This window comes from Euprymna scolopes, chromosome 9 (genome assembly GCF_053919585.1).
Source record: "Euprymna scolopes isolate OS-2025 chromosome 9, ASM5391958v1, whole genome shotgun sequence".
In the NCBI taxonomy this organism is placed as follows: Eukaryota; Metazoa; Mollusca; class Cephalopoda; order Sepiida; family Sepiolidae; genus Euprymna; species Euprymna scolopes.
This window is the reverse complement of record NC_136490.1, coordinates 81,189,749-81,210,258: the sequence shown is the minus strand read 5'-3', so window position 1 is coordinate 81,210,258 and position 20,510 is coordinate 81,189,749. Positions and strand designations below refer to the sequence as shown.

Here is a 20,510-nt window from a genome sequence, read left to right as displayed (position 1 = left end):
TATTTCAATGTTGCAGGTGAGTTCGTCGTCTTCGGACCATATTTGACATAACCTAATCCCATCTCTATCCTTATTCGAAGGATTCTTAACCTTACTTTTCCTCTTTCTACAACTGTCCCACAAATGCCCGCTCTTCCCAAACCCCTGGCATGTCTCCTTCTTCCTTAGTGGACAGCTAGTTGCTGTGTGCCCTCTTTCCTTACACTCGTCACACCGTACGAACTCTTTCGCCTTGCAACTTTGAATTAAGTGTTCTTCACTGCCGCACTTAAAACACTTAGGCCTCAGCATACAGGCCCTCTTTGGATGTCCCGGGCGGCCACAGTTGAAACAGTGCACCCCGTCTCTGCACTAGTAACTATAGTGCCCCTCTTTTCCGCAATTGTAGCATTTTAATTTTAAAGCCCCGTCTATGCTTTTCCGGACATTCTTATCTCTCCTAGGGGTCACCCGCCCTTTCGCTATTGGGGCAACCCTAACTAGTTTAAAGATTTCCTTGTTGGAATCTTCTTAGGGGACGTGAGTTTTAATTTGGGTCCGGGTGGATTCTTTCTATCCCTATTCCTACATTCATGTGCCCTGTGCCCTTCTTTCTGGCAAACAAAGCACACTAGACCCCTCTTAAAGTTGAGATGAGGTATGTGTCTCCCCCCTCCCCTTAAGTCCCAGTGTTCTGGATTCGAGGCTTCTTCTTCCCCACTCTGGTGAAGCTCAGGGCACTTTGCTCGGATGTGTCCTCGTCGACCGCATCCGTAGCAGACCTTCAACCAGGCTGTCTGGTTCTCCTCTAATTTTCCTAATCTCAGGAGAAGGGCTTCAGCTCTTCGAGCCTGTGCAAAGGCCTCCTCCAACGTGTTAGGCTGTGCCCTTGCCACGTCCTCACACAACAGGGAATTGCTCAAAGCGTCCGTGAAGAACTCTGCCAGCTGGGCCTGGGTAGCTGGATCATTTCTCCGATCTTGATCTGGGTAAGCTACCTTAGCGAGAACGCTCATGCATCCCTCTAGGTGAGCGATGGATTCGCCACTCCTCTGCCTCACACCTACCAGCGCTCGAGCTGCCTCCGTTCGGCTCGAGTGACTGCCGAAGTGCCGCTGGATGTCATTTTCAAACATCTTCCAGTTGGTTTGGGATTTGTATTTATCCAAATACTCTCCAATCCATTCTGAAGCAGCATCCTCGGTATAGTCGTATGCTAGTGAAATCATATCGGCATCCGACAGGTTATAGATGCGCCCTTTCTTCTCTATTGCTTTGAGCCAGGGTCCCAACTCCACAGCCAAACCTGTGAACAGTGGGACTCTGGATCCCGTTACGTTAAGTTTTGGGGTTAGCCGTCCCCCTTCTTTAATCCTACGCCCTAACTCCTCTACAGATCTACCGTTTTCATTGGTCATGGTAGTAGTCCTAGCGGATTACGTATTAAATAACAATAGACAAAACAAAAAAAAATATAAGCGCTCTTTGAAAAAGCCCACAAGAAGTCCAAAAACGAATACCGACAAGCAAAAGAAAGTGATAAAAACGAAAATAAGGTGGTTTCCTACCTGATCGCTGAGATGTTGTTGGTTCTGTGCTGCTTTTGTTGACTCGCTTGTTGGGAAATCCCACCTGTTGTAAACAGTAAACCTCCTGTTTTTTTTTGTTTGGTTTTGAATCCGTCTGCCTGGTTAGCTAACACACCTTCTTCCTGATTTCGATAATCCTTGGTCAACGGCCACCAAATGTCACCTCCTTCAGCCGGTCGGTTGAGACGATCGTCGACCTCAGAGTTCTTCCACTCCAATTACGGCAGCCTGAAAACGACCCGACTCTGGTGGTTTGCAGCTCACTATTTTCGTCCTTCCAGTGACCACTGCCGGTGATAATTCTTAGCCGTTTTAGTGTTGCTGATATGGGGTAGTGACAGAATTATCAATTGATCGTCTAAATTTATACTCCGGACCTGACGTTGTGTACTCAGTTACCGGCGAACATCGCCGATAAGAGAGCCGTGGATTTTAGTGTGGTGAAAAAGGAAATAAAAACGATTCCACACACGAATAAACAATTAATCTGGGTTTATTCACAATAATAATGGTCTAATAATATTTCAGAGTTTGAAGGAAGTTGGCTGTAGCTATTTTAAAACGGTAGCTTGTGACTCGAGTTCAGATAAGTTTTTCGGCCATTGGAGATACGTGTTTTAAGTCAAAAGCCATCTCTGCCCGACTTTAACACCATCTGAATTCGCCAAAATCGAATTCTCTCTTTTTCTCTCTTCTCCCCTCCTCTCTTCTCCTTCTGTTCTTTTCTCTGTGTTCGAGGAATATATACATATCCATCAATGCCCTTTAAACATCACGAGTTTGTATTTGTTTACAACAAGAAAACTTGCCTGTCATCAGCTTTCAAACCTTGTTTTCTAAAATAAACAACCGCCTGTCATTTCATCTCGAATTCTGTGTTTCAAAATAAACAGCCAGCTCACTCCAAACTCTGACCGTTACAACAATAAGTATCTCTTGACATACTTTTTCCTTTGTCTGTTCTAACCAAAGAGTCATTTGATCGTCCTATTTTTTTGTTCTTTTGGCTCTTTTTCTATAACGGCATATCAACCCCATAACTTGGTTACATAGGCATTTAGACGACCCATGTAAATTATGCCTTCATGAAAAATTTGTTATCCTGTACTTTAAAGAACCCCAAAATCTATTAAACCGTAGAAGAGAAATAGCAAATAACTGTGTTTACAAAATAAAATTGACTCTAGGATAGCGATACAAAATAGTTTTAAAACTAACAAAAAACAATAGAAAATAAACAAATAAATAAATTAAATAAACATGAATATACATAAACGATCACACATATATATATGTATGTATATATATGTGTGCATATATGTGTGTACACATATGTATATTTATATATATATATATATATAAAAAAAAAAAAGAAAGAAATGTCTGCCTTAAACCACTAGTTTTAAAACAGATCCTTTGTTCGATAAAATACATGCCCATTGGTTGATAGGAAGGGGCGCGGTGGATACTAGAAAGCTGATTGGCTAACTAAAACCCTCAACAGAAGAGGACCATATAAAAAGAATAAACAACCATAGAATTCGTGCATAAGCCTGACGAATCCTAGAGTGGATGAAACGCCGAATATTCAGTGTAGCTTAATCGCCATATATATTTTATAAATTACTAACTAGCTCTACCTACGTATTGAGCACTTTTGAAGTAAATTCTTAAAGTTTACGCATAAATCTATACTTTCGTATATTAATTTTATGTGAGTAAATGAAGTAGTTATATTTATTTATATATATATATATATATATATATATATATATATATATAAAGCGAAAATGTGTGTTTGTGTGTGTGTAAGTCGGGCAAAGGCTTTTTTACGAGGTGCACTCGGTGGGGTTACTCATTCTGAAAACTCTTTATATACTGTCTTAATTATAATATCTAAGAGTTACGAAGGGAGGTCATGTTTATCTTTAATTTGGGCGACTTTTACATGCTATTTTCAAGATGTTTTTTCACGCGTCCAGTCTTTGTTTCGCTTTTTAGTATAAAAAAGCGAAACTGAAACCGTAGCATTGGCTTCCTGGCACTCGCGGCAATAAAGTTTGATTGTAATGTTATGACCCTTTAGGCTGTGATCATAGCGTAGTATCTGTTAACTGTGGCAAGCGGGGTCAATGGTCAAAACATTATTGTTATTGTACTCTTATTAATTGATGGATGGTCGCTGGATCAGTTATTATGATTAGAAGAATAAACAATTAAACTGGGGAAGAAATGATTGACGTGTGAATTGCAAAAGGAATGTGAAAATAGAAAATATATGTAAACATTATTTTGGGGTTTTGAATAAACAAATAACTAGTTGTGGATTAGGTTGGGCTGAGACACGTAATTAGGTGACGTAAAAGAACACGTGAGGTAGTTAGTTTTGGAGAGATTCAGAGAGTTGAGGATTGACCACCAGAGCAGACAGACGTCTAGACAGGGGTGGGCAGACAGCTAGGGAGCGAGCTGTAAGAATAGAAATGTAGACAAACTGCAGATCCTATGAAAACCATTTGAGACAACTGTAATAAATTTATATTATAAAAATATAAAGAGTTGTTTTAATGGTTTCACAAATAAGAACAGCTGTCTCAATTGGATGGTGCTGATTGCTTCATGGTTCGTCACAGAGCAGCGGGAAGATACAGAAGAACTCTTCAAGAAAAAAGGTATGAAGCATATATTATTCTTCTTACATAAGAACTGTAAAAATATCCCGTGTGATAAGTCTGATACAACATGACTCAGTTTACACATCAATATCATATCCTCCTGGCTAAACAACATACATACGATTTATACGTTTATTATCTGTCTGTTAAAAGAACAATATCTTACATCCACTAGATAACACATGACACGTTTTAATATATCATCTCCTCCAATATAAACCAATATACAACATGATCAATGTGGGGTAAACCACTTATATCAGATAATTGCTATTCATTGGGACACTAGGGAGCTGGTGTCCCCCCCCCAACATCTTGGGGAAACAAACAGCCAAGGTTGGGGGAAAAGAAAACAAAAAAAAAATGGCTTTGCAGGATATGTTGGACCTCATTATCCTTAAATTCGCACACCTGTCAATTAAGTTTTTATTGTTGAATTAAAACACTTTTCTGCCTTCGCCTCAAGGTTCCGAGTTCGATCCTACCTACCAAAACCTTTTTTTTCTTTTACAACACAGTTGACGCTGGGCACCACCACATTATTTTTGTTTTTCCAATTTTTTTCAGAAGTTTAACATCGTTTTTTTTTTTTTTTTTGTCTGGATCTAACCGCTCCCACCCCTCAACACACACACCTCCAAACACCCGGGCAACGCCAGGTACTGCCGCTAGTATACCCATTAAAAGAAAAGAAGTTAGAGAACTCGAAGTTGAATTGTAATGCATTTTATGTACAAAAAACGGAAATCTAAATGTAGGACTGTTTAAAAATATTTCAATATTTCTTTGGATTAATACCTTTTGTTAATGCCTCCATCTGACCAGCTCACCAAAACATGCAATTCTACCTCTGTAGACAGTTATGGGTGAACACCTTGAAAAACTTTAATGAAAGATAAAGAAAAATTATTTTAGAATTTAATGTAAAATGATTCCCCATATTGAGCTATTCCAACATTTTAGGGCAGTTAACCATTTTTTTTTTTTTTCTATGAAAGATAAATCCTTTGCGTCTCTTTTTTTTTTATAAAGACAATTATGTGAGGTTTTAAGAGGGTCTTTGTGTAATTATGGGAAGGTGAGGAGGTTGCCACTCTGACTTTGGGCTAAGGGAAATTATGTGTGAACATTCTGAAAAATTTGATAGAAACAAAACAAAAACAATTTTAGAATTTAGAGTTTCACATAAATTTAATATCAAATAATTCATCATTTCGAGATCATTTTAGCATTTTAGAACAGTTGACCCATTTATTTTTTATGCGAGATAAATTGAGCACTTTTCTTTCAGAAAGGATCTTTTCCTTTTTTTTTCTTTTTTATTTTAGACACTTCTATGTAGCTTACCGAAGAATTTTGTTTGGTAGGGAGCTTACCACTCGGACTTAGCATTATTGTTATGGCTAAAGGTTTTAGAAGGAGGCTTGCCACTCCTATCTAGGGTAGGATTACGAGAGATTTTTTTTTTTTTTTAAAGGGTGTTTGACACCCATATTTATGGTTAGTAGTTCATAATTATTGGATTTTGAAAATGGTATGATTTTGAACATCAAATTACTTTTAAATATGTAAATTTTTCCTTTTTTTCTACTGAGTAACACATTATTTTGTTTTTAAATTTTTCAGTTTAAGACATTTTTATTTCTTAATTTCACTAGAAACTGAGTACTTCCTACAAATATTTAAAGATTGATTTTGCATTTTTTTTTTTTTTTTGATAATTAGGTAGATTAACTTCCATTTGATGTACCGCTCATACAGGTAGACCCAAAAAAACCATATTTCACATTTTCGCTTGTTCTAAGCAAAACACTGTTTAATTCGCTATTAAAAACTAACACACACTAGTTATCTATAAATATAAAAGCGAAAATGTGTGTATGTCTGTATGTTCGCTTTTTGTGTATGTCTGTAAAAGGCTTTTTTCGCTGGATTTCTCGGTCGACTTGCTCTTCCTTAAAACTTTTTTATATCACGTCTAAATGATAATATCTAAGAGTTACGAATGGGAGTTGCGTGTGTATTTAATTTGCCCGACTTTTACCACTTGCCGCCTCTTCGAAAAGCGAATGATTTGGCTTGCAGTGCAAAACTAGGTTAGACATCACGCCACTTACTCGCACCTGTTTATTTCGCTTTATAACCCTTCACTTAACATGCTTATCAGTTCCTCTCCCCTCGTGGCCGAGATGGTTAGGTGTCAGACATTTTTTTCCTTGCGTTTCCACCTTCGCGTCAAGGCTTCAGGTTCAATCCTACCTTCCTATTAAAACTTTTTTTTTCTTTTACCTGGCCAACGTTTTTTTTTTTTTTAACACACACACCTCCAAACACCCGGGCAACGCCGGGTACCCCCCCCCCTGCTAGTACATTTAAAAAGCTTATTTTCTTGTCTTTTTAACCATATAAATATTTTTTAAATTTGACCAGAAATATGTGAGAAATTGCAAGTTAAACAGAGTTGATAATGACGGACTGATTGGGATTGCTTTAATTGTCCATTCTGATAACAAAAAAGCTCTAATTAAACATGTAAGAACATTTTTTATATTCATATTTTCAATTTTTTTTTTTTTTTTTTTTTTAATTCATTCTGAAATATAAATCAATAACAAAAAGTGTCTGTTTGTCTACTACAAATAATCTTCCACCCAAACTCAAACAGAAACGATTTTTTCTGGGTATCATCTTTTTAAATTGCTAACTACCACAAGAGAAAACAACATACAATGATACTTTTAATGGGTAAAAATGGTAAAAAGATTGATTTACTTGACAGTGGATGTCTGAAGAAAATTATTTTCAAAATTTTCAATACTCGTTATGTTGAAGTCTTAACACAAAAAAAAAAACGAGTGATCAAAAGTATTTTGGACACCATGAACTATTAAAAGTGGTGTCTCTTCTGGTTAGTTTCCAAATTTGATTCAAACATGGTACAAGCATTTACAAATCCGGGGATCTTTACAAAACTTTACTGAAAATGCTGTTTTATGATGATCACATTTTTATCACTTTATTTGCTTAAAACTCTAAAAAATATATAATGTATGTTATTATTTATTAATTCATTCGAAAGTATATTCATTTCTGAACAAAACAGTTGTATTTTGAGGACTTAAAGTGCTTTGGTTTTTAAAATATGAACATTTTAGCAATACCCTCTTAAAATCTGTGATTATCCAACAGGTTTTATTATCCATGTGTATTGCTAATTGAAGTTGATTATTTTTATAGCCTTTGGGGCCGACAGCACAGTGGATAGAAGTATTGAGTCTTTATGGTTTCAAGCATGTCTGAAGATGGTGGTTTCAATCCTACCCAAGCAGGCCAGAGGATAAGTTGGCCAAAACATGATGAAACAACAACTATGGAAGACAGTAATTATTGGGGATATAGGTACATGACTCAGCATTCCTATCCAGTCACAGCTAATTACATGTAGAAGGTCAGAGGATGAGTTAGTTGAAACATGGTGAAACAACAATTATGAAGTGTGGCCAAAAAATGAATGCACAAATTATGAAGTCTTATCTCAAAGAATTCCAAAACAAAACAAAAAATAAAATAAAAAATACAAGTTTTGAAGTTGTTTTTCTTTCTTTTTTTTTTTTTTTTTCTTTTTTTTTTTTTTTTTACAAAGGCATCACCACATTATCAAGGCCCAGAGGCCACTCAAGGATAAGGGTTAAAGAGTGTACAGTAGAAATTGTTCAATATAGTAATCATTAGTAATGAAAATTTGGTAAATTTAATAACTTATATGGAACGGCTCATCAAGAACTTATTTACTTTAGACTTGAACACAACCATATTGTAGTCAGCCGGAAAGCAGGAAAACGGAAGACAATTCCACAGGCGTGCAGTTCTAAGAAAGAAGCTTTGTTCATGGAATCTACGTTTAGGTTTAGGCACAGATAAAGAGTGGGGGAAATTATTGATAGTGTTTACAGCTAGACGAGTGTTTCTTGTGAAAGTTTGGCGAGGGGGGACCATAGATTGAAGCTCAGTTGAACACTTTCCATGAAAATAACGATACATCAGAGACAAACTCGCAACATCTCTTCTGTGAGATAGAGGTTGCAAGGAGGAGAAAAGGACATCTCCTACGAGGCTACGAAGTCTATTTTGAACTCTATCAAGGCAGGACAAGTCCTTTCTAGCAGCTCCTGCCCAGATGTGGCAAGAGTATTCCATCCTTGGACGTACCTGGCTCTTATATAGGTAGAGAATAGCATCAGCAGTGAGATATCTACTGGATCGATAGAAAGATCCCACCATTTTTCCAGCGGCCTTGGCAACAGATTTGATATACGTGTTCCATTTAAGATCAGGAGTAATGGTCAAGCCCAGAAGCTTGTCAAAACTTGAGGCCTCCTGAAGACGAGAGCCATTCATTTCAATTGATGACAAATGTGAATTAGAATGTTGATGATGTAAAGAGAGAAGCTTGGTTTTAGATGCATTAAAAGTAACCAGCCACTCCTTTCCCCATTGTACTACGTGCTCAAGATCAGAGGAGAGAGAATTGGAGAGAACTTGGTCGTTTACTGTCTTAGATGTGGTACCATAAATGGTAGTGTCGTCAGCATAAATGTCTACAAATGATGTAAGGATATGATTTGGAAGATCATTAATGTAGATCAGGAAAAGAGTTGGGCCCAGGATGTTGATAATTTTTGTTACTTTTGGGAATACTATTTGAGCACAGAATAGATCAGATGCACATAGAATGAGGAGAGATATTTTTTAAACTTTTACAATTTGATTTCATACTTAGTATTTTTTCTACTGGATTGAATTTCACATTTAAAAACAATAAAAATTAGCTCAATAACTTGAGTGAAAATATGACCATTTAAAGTTGCAAAAATTATAGCCATTTTGTAAAAGTTAAGCATAAATTCCAAAGTCTTGTAAAATTAGGTCATTTTCAAAGAAAAATAACTTAGGAACTAAAGGACAATTAGTCAGCACACAGAAGAAAGCTTATCTTAAACACCAGTCAAGGGGCTTCAAAATACTTCAAATTCGTTAAAGAGGTTGGTGTTGAAATTTATAACTGATGTGTGTAAATTCAAAACAAAATTTAATGTTAAAAAAAAGATTCTCCCATGCAATGCTATACTTAAAGCTGACTGTGTTTGAAAAATGTATTTAATTTATCAGATATAAAAAAATCTGTTGCCTGGATTTGCCTTTCACCTTAAATTTTCTTGCTGAAAATTATATGCATTTTGTTTTTAGAAGAACCATACCTTTTAATAGCTATGTGCAATTTAGATCAATTTCATGTGTTAAAAACTAAGTATTAAAAAAAAGACATATAATCATTTATTTGTTAGAAGAGATTAACTGCTTTTTTACTCATTTAAAATCCAAGTATTTGAGGTCTTCATTTTGTGGCTAAAATGGAATCCTTGGTGAAAAATATGAATTCTATCTGAAGACATCATCATTCAAAAAATCATAATATACAGCAGGATTCAATAAATCATTTTTCTTCATTTAGAACTGATTGATAATTTTTAGAACTGATTGATAATTTTTAGAACTGATTAATAATTTTTAGGACTGATAATCTAATATGTTCGTACTTTTCACACCACACAGATTGTCTTCTTTTTTTTTTTTTTTTTTGTAACTTTGAACCAACATTTCAGTGAAGGTATCTTATGTTTGAACAGATAGAACCCTGGCGAGCACATACTGTTGGACCAGATTTGTAAATGTTTATTTCATGTTTCACAAAACTACAGCATAAATAGTTGAGGGTTTTCCATTAGTCATTCGAATTGTTGAATGTTTAAGAGTTAAAGAAAAAGAAGAATGATTTTCAGATTGCCAAGTTCACCGTGTTGAAGCACACGTAACAAAAATCTGTTCTGTTCCCTTTTCGATGTTATCGCAAACAAGATTTTCTTCAACTGACATCAGATTGCAAAGTACACCATACTGACATCAAGCCGATAAAAAAGAATCGTCACCAACTGAAGAAATGCCAGCTTTTTATATTGTCAAACCCAATCGCATCTCAATGTGCATAAGACACGTTTTTGTCTTGTGTCAGTCAGGTTTTGAGTTTAAAACTTTTTCTTTCTTTTCTTAAACGAATGAAACCTACGCTAATCATGCACACTAGAATTTTCCCTACACTCTCTCCTGACCTCATGATCATAAACAGGGCAAAAAGGTAGTAGCTGTCTTTGTTGAGTACTCTTTAGCAGAAGTTGGGCTACTTGGCTAGACAGAGCTAGCCCATACTACATGGCCAGACACAGCAAGCACTCACTTAAAAGTGATGATTTTTTTATATATATTACAGGGTGACATAAAAAAAAACGGGCCCCAACTCTAATTAGGCCCTGTTTCTTAGTGTTTTGTCTGAATGAAATGAAACTTTGGTCATAACTAGTTTATTATATTCAAAACATCACATCAAAACACTAGGGTCTTTGGCCTTTTTTACTCCGTTGACTGTAAAATGCTCAGAAAAACAATTGACTGTCCTATTTTTTGTTGGGGGGGGGGGGTCACCCTGTACTACCAAATCATATTTCCAGTTCTCCATTTAAAAACGAGGACTTTTCAGAAAAAAGAACGAATCGTATTTTAAGTTCTTCATTTTAATGTGATGACTTTTCTAGAAAATGCAACCGAATCCCATTTTAACTTTTTCATTCAAAGGCGATTTTTTTTTCCCCCTAGAAAATCCAACTGAATCGAATCTTAATTTCCTTGTTTAAAAGTGACAACTTTTTTCTTTTTAGCAAATACAAGCAAATCACATTTTACATACAAGTCGACTGAATCACATTTTTAATTCATTTAAAAGTAACAACTGTTTATATACAAGTCGACCAAATCATATTTTAAATTCTTTAAAAGTAACAACTGTTTATATACAAGTCGACCAAATCACATTTTTAATTCATTTAAAAGTAACAACTGTTTACATACAAGTCGACCAAATCACATTTTAAATTCTTTAAAAGTGACAACTTTTTTCAAAAAAAATCTGATTCAAATTGTACTTTTCTGTTATCTAAAACTTGATGCCACCATTTCATTTTTGAATCGTACTCTTGATTCTGAAAGTGTTTGTCTGGCAGAGAAAACAGCAGCCAATTCTTCAGGGTCTTCGTTGTCAGTCATTACAGTTCTCGTTTGGGTCAACAGTTGTTCCACACTCATTGTTTCCATCCTGGATGAAGCACGTACTATGTCTCACATGTTGTAGTAGTTCAGAAACAAATGCGCACGTTAACCAACATTTAGGCAACGGTCCCCCAACCAACCAAGCTAGGTGTTTCAGCTCAGCAAAAAACTCGTCCATCGTCTCATCAGGATGAAATTGTTGAGTGGTCATATGCATTAAATGCATCGGTAGCATACGCAGTTATAAGGGCCTGCTTTATCTGCTCTGCATCTGCTTTCTACTAAGTTGCCTGTATATGGCCAGAGCTCCACCTCGCAATCTCAATGGCAGGATGCGCTGAACACTCCTCATAGTGCAAAGCTCACACACAAGTTCCACATTTTCAATCCACTCGACAACAGGCATATCAGTCGCAGCACCACTAATTTCCAAAATCAATCGGACATCAAAAATCTTTTCCTTCATCATCAAAAGATAATAAAAGGCTGAAATAACTTCTAATCATTGAATGTTTGAGTTAATGAAAAAGAAGAATTATTTTCAGATCACCAAGTTCACCGTGTTGAAGCACATATAACAAAAATCTGTCCTGTTCCCTTTTCAACGTTATCGCAAACAAGCTTTTTTCAACTGACACCAGATTGCAAAGTACACTGTACCGACGTCGAGCTAACAAAAAAAGAATCATCCCCAACTGAAAAAATGCCAGCTTTTTATATTGTCAAACTCGACCGCATCACAAGTTGCATAAGACAAGATTTTTCTTGTGTCGGTCAAGTTTTAAGTTTAAGACTTTTTCCTTCTTATCTTAAGCAAATCACACCTGCGCTAATCATGCATGCTATAATTTTCACTACAGTCATCTCAAAAGTTCCAAAGAATGACTATGCATTTGGTGGACTCTCGGTGAGATCATTGTAAAGGGAGATCTTTGTAGTGAATCATGCGATTTTGTCAGATCTTTGGTTTGAAATTTTAGCAGTATCAGTTTATGTAATAGATGATATTAGAATAGAAAAAAAAACCTTGAAAAGGTTTCTCTATCATATGATTTGAGAATCACACTGCAAGTGGCATAATTCAACAATAAGACTGGTATTTGTTGGATGAAAAAAAAAAAAAAAAAAACTATTTAAAAACAAGCGGAAAAACATTTCACTCAGTTACAGTGAAGTTAAATGTTTTAAAAATTTTGTTTCAAAGTTATGAGCATTTTTGTGTTTTTGATCAATTATCCACAAATAAACAAATAAGTTATCATGTTTAAAATTTTGAAAGTAAATTTTTTTTTTTTTTTTTTTTTTTTTTATTTGTATATCGGTCTAATCAATATGCTTCCAGCAAGCTCTCGACCTTTTTTCTGAATATGAAGGAAAGAAAAATTATGGATTTTTTTCCATATACTAGTAAGAATTTGGAGTGAATGGAGTACGTTCAGGGAACTTTTACTAACTAGCAGAGCATTACAACTGTTGATCCGGAGAAGAGTCTATCAGACATTTTTCCTTTTTTTAATTTTCTTCCTTTGAAGATTGTAATGCTGGGTATGTGGCAGCCAAACCAGCTGCCAACATTGCCCTGTTTTTTATTGAACCCAACCAAGAGCTTTTTTTAGTATCCTCATTGTTCCCTTAAGTGCAATTGTCTGGATCTCTTTTGCACTTGGTTCACCAGGAATATTAGTTAGGTAGGACTTCAGGTTCTTTTTCATAAGCCCTGTGGCACCTACAATAACTGGTATGATTGATATCTCCCTAAGATTCCAATTTCTTTTCATATCATACATGAGACTTTGATATTTGGTCTGTTTCTCCCTTTCAACTCTGTTCAGACCTCCATCATTAGGAACACTCACTTAAACCAAGGTTGCAACTTTCTCTGACTTATTCCATATAACTATATCAGATTTCACAGCAGCATTTTCAAGGTAGCTGGCTGTAGGGAATACCTGGTCGTAATGTATGGTATATAAGTCATTTCCAACTGTTCTTTCAGGTTGATGTTTCCAGGACTTGCTGCTACATTGGATGTTTAAATTTTTACAGATGGTCCAGTGGAAGTACTTACATACTCCATCATGTCTCGCTGTGTAGTAGCCATTCCCCAAAAGAACCTTGCAACTTGATACCAGATGACTCACACTTTCCAATTCCGTGTGGCAGAATCTGCATTTGTTGTCATTAGTGAGACCTGCCATTTTCTTGTATACATTGGACATCAATCCCTAGTCTTGAGCAGCCATTATAACCCTTTCCTGATCGTGGTGGAGGGATCCCCTCTTGAGCCAGTCCAAGGAACCTTCTTTGTCTGTGTATTCCTGGGACAGTTCCCCCCAAAAATACTTTGTATGCTGATGTTGGTCCCACTCTTTAAGGTTCCTGTTTTGGAAGGTTTCAGTATATTTCTGCCGACTCTTTCTTGCTATTTCTGTGTCAGGCTTGTTTAGTGTTTCTGCTTCATCTGTGAGACAGCCCTGACAAAATGTTTTGCCAGCTGGGTAACTGATGTTGTTCTGTTGGCTCTTGTCTTTTGTCTCTGTATCAGGCATGTGTATGTAGTGTAACATGTGTATGAAGTGAAATATGGTTTGTGAATGTTGAGGATATGCATTGCATGGATAGAAATGATATGAGAATGATACAATAGATGTGTAATAAGGACAAGCTAAGTTTTGATGAACTGAGAGGAAGATTAAATTAGGACAGTATCAGACGTGTGCATAAGAGTACACTTTTGTGATATGGCCAAATTGAAAGAATGGATGAGAGTTCTTGGCTTTGTAGAATAATTGAGTTAGCTGTGTCGGTTTACAAGGAAAACATAAGAGGATGTGATGTGATAAAAATGGACCTGGATGAAAGAGATAAGTTACTTTGGAAATCAACTTAAAGCCATCCAACACATGCTACCATGTAAAATGGACGTTAAACCAAATCTGATGATGGCGACGATGATACAAAAATACTGCTCTTATTAATTTTTAAAAATTCCAAAGTTTTTATGCTATTTAAATTTCTTTTTATCATAGGCACAATTCATTTAAAATTCATAATTTGATTCATAACAATACTAATTCAGTTTTCTTGTGGAGTTTGTCATGTTTGGGATGGCTTCATAGTAGATTTTCTGCACTGTTATTTACATAGAAATATTGGGTTGTTTTAAATGGTTCATCAACATGCAAACTAAAGTAACTCCATTTTTCTTCTCTGCATGTAAATTTATTTGAACAATTCGATCAAAACCAAAGCAAGAAATTAGTAAAAAAAAATAATCCACAGGATTCCCATCCAATCCTAATGATATCTTAGGACGAATAAATCTTGTAAAAATGGTTGTTTATCAAAAACAAAATCCATTCCATGAGAAAATTATTTTTGTTGTTTATAATAATTTTTGCCCTGATGGTGGGGCCATAAATTCATCAACTGCAACCCTATGCAATGAGCTTGCACTCACTTCCACTCTCACCTCGAAAACAGATCCACCTATAGATCGTTGGTGGAAACCAGTTATGTCTTACCATGGAATCTTGATAACTGACTTGCAACACTCTACTTTGGCTAGATGGGAGGTCAGAAAGGACTTAATTTATATACAAGTTTGTCTCCAACTGTATTAGTCAATCTGATTATTCTAAAAATCAAGAACTTATTTTTCCTTTTCATTTTCCTCACAAATAATATTAGAAGATGGTGGCTGAGTGTCCGTCATTTTGAGAATGAAGATTATCGCTACTCCTGAGTAATATTTTCTAAGAAGAATGTTCCCACTCTCACTAAAATATTTCCTTTTTAGAGTAATGTTTTCTGAGAGTAATGGATGGTTATAATGTCATAAAACAAACCAAACAATTCTAAGTATATTTTCTAAGAGTAATATCCTCAATCTCATCGTGAAATTTCCTTCTAAGAGCACTGTTATCTAAGAATATAAAATAATTATCCTATCTAATGTATTCTATTTGTCAACTTTATTTGGCATTAAATAACCCATAGATGTTTAATATGCTATAAAACAAATAAAACAACCAATCGGTCATTTAAAAGTCATAAGTATTGACCAAAGAAATTGATATATTAATCTGATTTTCTTCTCCTAAACTTAAGCCTTCAATTTGTTGATATTCTTATTGAACAAATTATTTGACATATTGTACAAAGCAGACACTTTGGATTATTTTTTAAATAATGCATCTGTAAAAAGTTATGTATTGAAAGTGCCAAGTTACTTAAATATTATGTCTCACAGTGACCAGAAGAGTTATTTTCCTTCCATTTGGAAATTTGAATATATTTAAAAAAAATAAATTCAATTTAAGAGCTATCACTTTGAGCAGTGTTACATGGAATATAGGCATCACCTCTGATCAATGCGGTTCCAGGGAGATTAGGATGTTAACTGTTAAAAAGCAATAATTTTGTCTAAAATTGGAATTTTATGAAGGCAAGAATGTTAAATAATTTTTTTTTAATTTTTGGACAACTGACTTCAAACCATAGAATGTGGTTTATGCTTCTGTTTTCATTTTGCTTTTAGCAAGTTTTCCTAATCATGCCATATTTTCTTAAATTATTATAACCATCTGTTTATTTTCAGAGATGCAGATGAGAAAATCAAACAAACATTGGAAAGAATTCTTAACATTTGGGGAGAACGTGGAGTTTATGATAAAGATTTCATCAAAATTATGCGTTATAGTCTGAGTAAGTAAAACATGCTTTCACTTTGGTTGATCACATGTAACTTTCGTTTGATTGCACATGTCAATGAATAAAAGCAATCTTCAGAAAAATATAAAAGAGCATTCTGTTATAACGTATTAGTTAAATACTAAATAAATCAGTAAGTTTTAATTTACCTAGAAATTGAAAACAATTTGATTATACTTTCCTTACCATCGTGATTCAGTTTAAAATCCGTTTTTTATATACTGGCATATGTTGAACAACCTTTTAAAACTGACTTCTAAATTAACCTATCACTAACTAAGGTGTTTACTTAAGGCGTTGCCTTAAGGAGAAGTGCTTTCCAGCACCCTGGAAAACCTCATCAGTATGCCCTGTATTTAAGAATTCAGATGAAAAGTCATCTCCCTCTCAGTACAGACCAATAAGTCTCCTGTGTGTCATGAGTAAGTTGTTGGAATCCATATTAAATAAAGAAGTAGTCAACCACCTCAACAGAAACAACCTTCTTACTGGCATGCAATATGGTTTCCGCTCTGCAAGATCTACAGCAGATGTGCTAACAGTTATATCACATAGGATTAGTGAATCTCTTTACAAAGGTTTCCTTTCCAGGGCAATTGCTCGACATATCGAAGGCCTTCAATAAGGTATGGCATAAGAGCCTACTTCACAAGATTTCCAGCTACAGTATTACTGGAAATGTTTTCTCAATCATTAAATCATTTCTCTCTGATAGGTTCATAAGAGTAGTGGTTGATGGGCAGAAATCAGAGGCCCACAGTATTAATGCTGGAGTCCCTCAGGGATCCATCCTGGGCCCAACTCTCTTCCTGATCTACATCAATGATCTCCCAAAAAACATACTTAAATCATTCGTTGACATCTATGCTGATGACACAACCATCTACAGCAACACATCAAAGGCCGTAAATGACCAAGTTCTCTCTAATTCTCTCTCCTCTGATCTTGAGCACGTGGTACAATGGGGGAAGAGGTGGCTGGTCACTTTTAATGCATCCAAAACCAAGCTTCTATCTTTACATCATCAACGCTCTGATCCCCATCTGGCATCAATTGAAATGGATGGCTCTCGTCTTGGTGAGGCTCCATGCTTTGACAAGCTTCTGGGTTTGACCTTTACTCCTGATCTTAAATGGAACACATACATCAAATCTGTTGCCAGGGACACTGGGAAAATGGTGGGATCCTTCTATTGCTCCAGAAGATATCTCACTACTGATGCAATTCTCTAACTGTATAAAAGCCAAGTACGTCCAAGGATGGAGTATTGCTGCCACATCTGGGCAGGAGCTGCTAAAAACAGCCTATCCTGCCTTTACAGAGTACAAAATAGACTTCGTGGTTTAGTGGGGGATGTCCTTTTCTCTTCCCTGCAACCTCTCTCCCACAGAAGAGACGTTGCGAGTCTGTCTTTGTTTTATCGTTATTTCCATGGCAGGTGCTCGCCTGAGCTCCAATCCCTCATCTCCCCCTCGCTAATCTTTCACGAGAAACACCCGTCTGGCTGAAACTACTGTCAATAATTTTCCCCACTCTCTATCTGTGCCTAAATCCAAACGTAGATTCCATGAGCAAAGCTTCTTTCTTAGAACTGTACGCCAGTGGAACTCTCTGCCACTTGCCTGTTTCCCACCTGACTATAACTGGGGCGTCTTCAAGTCCAACATAAACAAACTCCTGACAAACCAAGTAAGACACTCTATCAAAACCCCCAATATTAATGATTCCTACAATATTATCTCATTGATTACTGTACACGCAATAACCCTTATCCCTGAGTGGCCTTCGGGCCTTGATAAGTGGTGACCCCCATGTAAAAAAAAAAAAAAGAAAAGCTTATCTTTCTCTCAAATCTATCCTTATCATTTTCGTCCACATTTTTCTTGGTATTTTCTTGCCAACTGATGCTGCTACCTCAACTGTTCTATATCTATTAACCAAATCACTCTTATCTATTTTTTAAATATGACCAAACCAACAGTCTGCATATCTCTCCCTATGCTGCCAGATTTAATCTTCCTCTCTTCAAAACTTACATCTTTTCTCTCTGTGCAACTAGGGGTGTACCAATTAATTGACAGGTAATCGGCCTAATCAACCACTTTACTAATTAATCAGTTGATTAATTACTTTTCTCTTTCCTATTAAATTTAAACCATTTCATCACTGCCAAGTGACTCATCAGATAGCTTTGACACATTAACATAACTGCTAATTTAACTTAACATTTGTTAAGTGTCTGCCACTATTATGGCTTTTTGCCTTTATTAAATAGAATTACAAAATACAATTTCTAATTCTTAAATGAATATAATTAAACAATTAGGATGAGAAAAAAAGAAATTACACTGTGCCTCTCACTCTCCACCGATCAATATTTTGAAGCCAGTTTATTCAGCAATGGTAAGGTCTCTTGTGTCTACTTCCACTATAAATACACACGGACGATAAAATGCTTTGGATAATTAACGGATTTTAAGGGGGTTCTGCTAAAATTGCCATATTTAAAAAAAAAAACCTTAAGTCCTCAAAATACCACCGTTTTGTTTGAAAATGAATATACTTTCAAATAAATTAATAAATAATAATGTACATTATATATTTTAAGAGTTTTAAGCAAATAAAGTGCTAAAAATGTTAACATCATAAAACGGCGTTTTCGGTAAAATTTTGTAGTAACCCCCTCCCCCTGATTTGTAAACGGTCGTACCATTAAGAATTTCGTCATGAAATTCGGAAATTAATTAGAAGAGATATTACTTTTAATAGATTCAGTTGTCCAAAATTCTTTTGACAGCTCATTTTTTTTGTTGTGTTAAAAAAAAGACTTCAGCATGACGAGTTTGGAAAATTAAAAAAAAAAAAATTTCTTTGGACACCCACTGTTAAATAAATCAATCTTTTTATTACATTTATCCATTAAAAATAAAAATGTAACCGGCTTTATCTTGTGGTACTGAGCAATTTAAAATCATGATACTTGGAAAAAATCGTTCTATTTTTAAAAAAGTATATAAAAATGATCTTGTAGAAGCAGCAGCAGCTACTATCGCTGATATTAATTACTTTACTGTAAACAAACTTTTTTTGTTTTGTTTTTTATTCCAGAACGAATTTAAAAAAATGAAAATATGAATATAAAAAAATGTTCTTACATGTTTAGTTGGAGCTTTTTTTTTTTCAATTTTTTTTTTACACAGGCATCACCACATTATCAAGGCCAAGAGGCCACTAAAGGATAAGGGTTAAAGAGTGTACAGTAGAAATTGGACAATATAGTAATATAATAGTATATTAGTAATGAAAATTCGGTAAATTTGATAACTTATATGGAACGGCTCATCAAGAACTTATTTACGTTAGACTTGAACACAACCATATTGTAGTAAGCCGGAAAGCAGGAAAACGGAAGACAATTCCACAGGCGTGCAGTTCTAAGAAAGAAGCTCTGTTCATGGAATCTACGTTTAGGTTTAGGCACAGATAAAGAGTGGGGGGAATTATTGATAGTGTTTTCAGCTAGATGAGTGTTTCTTGTGAAAGTTTGGCGAGGGGGGACCATAGACTGAAGCTCAGTCGAACACTTTCCATGAAAATAACGATACATCAGAGACAAACTCGCAACATCTCTTCTGTGAGATAGAGGTTGCAGCGAAGAGAAAAGGACATCTCCTACGAGGTTACGAAGTCTATTTTTGAACTCTATCAAGGCAGGACAAGTCCTTTCTAGCAGCTCCTGCCCAGATGTGGCAAGAGTATTCCATCCTTGGACGTACCTGGCTCTTATATAGAAAGAGAATTGCATCAGCAGTGAGATATCTACCGGATCGATAGAAAGATCCCACCATTTTTCCAGCAGCCTTGGCAACAGATTTGATGTACGTGTTCCATTTAAGATCAGGAGTAATGGTCAAGCCCAGAAGTTTGTCAAAACTTGAGGTCTCCTGAAGACGAGAGCCATTCATTTCAATTGATGCAGATGTGGATCAGAATGTTTATGATGTAAAGAGAGAAGCTTGGTTTTAGATGCATTAAAAGTAACCAACGACTCCTTTCCCCATTATACTACGTGCTCAAGATCAGAGGAGAGAGAATCGATGAGAACGTGGTCGTTTACTCTCTTAGATGTGCTACCATAAATTGTAGTGTCATCAGCAAATGATGTAAGGATGTGATTTGGAAGATCATTAATGTAGATCAGGAATAGAGTTGGGCCCAGGATGGACCCCTGAGCGACACCAGCATTAATACTGTGAGCTTCTGATTTTTGCCCCCTCAACTACTACTCTTATGAACCTATCAGAAAGAAATGATTTCATAATTAAGACATTTCCAGCTATACCATAGCTGGAGATCTTCTGAAGTAAACCTTTATGCCATACCCTATCAAAGGCCT

The 20,510-nt window shown here is 35.7% G+C and overlaps 1 protein-coding gene across 4 annotated transcripts in view; it reads left to right on the top strand.

The window, feature by feature from the left end:
* The window catches only part of LOC145284729 (regulation of nuclear pre-mRNA domain-containing protein 1B-like), a 212,071-nt gene that overhangs the window by 92,690 nt on the left and 98,871 nt on the right, over positions 1–20,510 (top strand). For all 4 annotated transcript variants that reach the window (XM_080133661.1, XM_080133663.1, XM_080133664.1 and 1 more), the window contains one exon: positions 16,002–16,108. In XM_080133661.1, the coding sequence (XP_079989787.1) occupies positions 16,002–16,108 (107 nt within the window). The remainder of the gene's footprint in view (positions 1–16,001; positions 16,109–20,510) is intronic.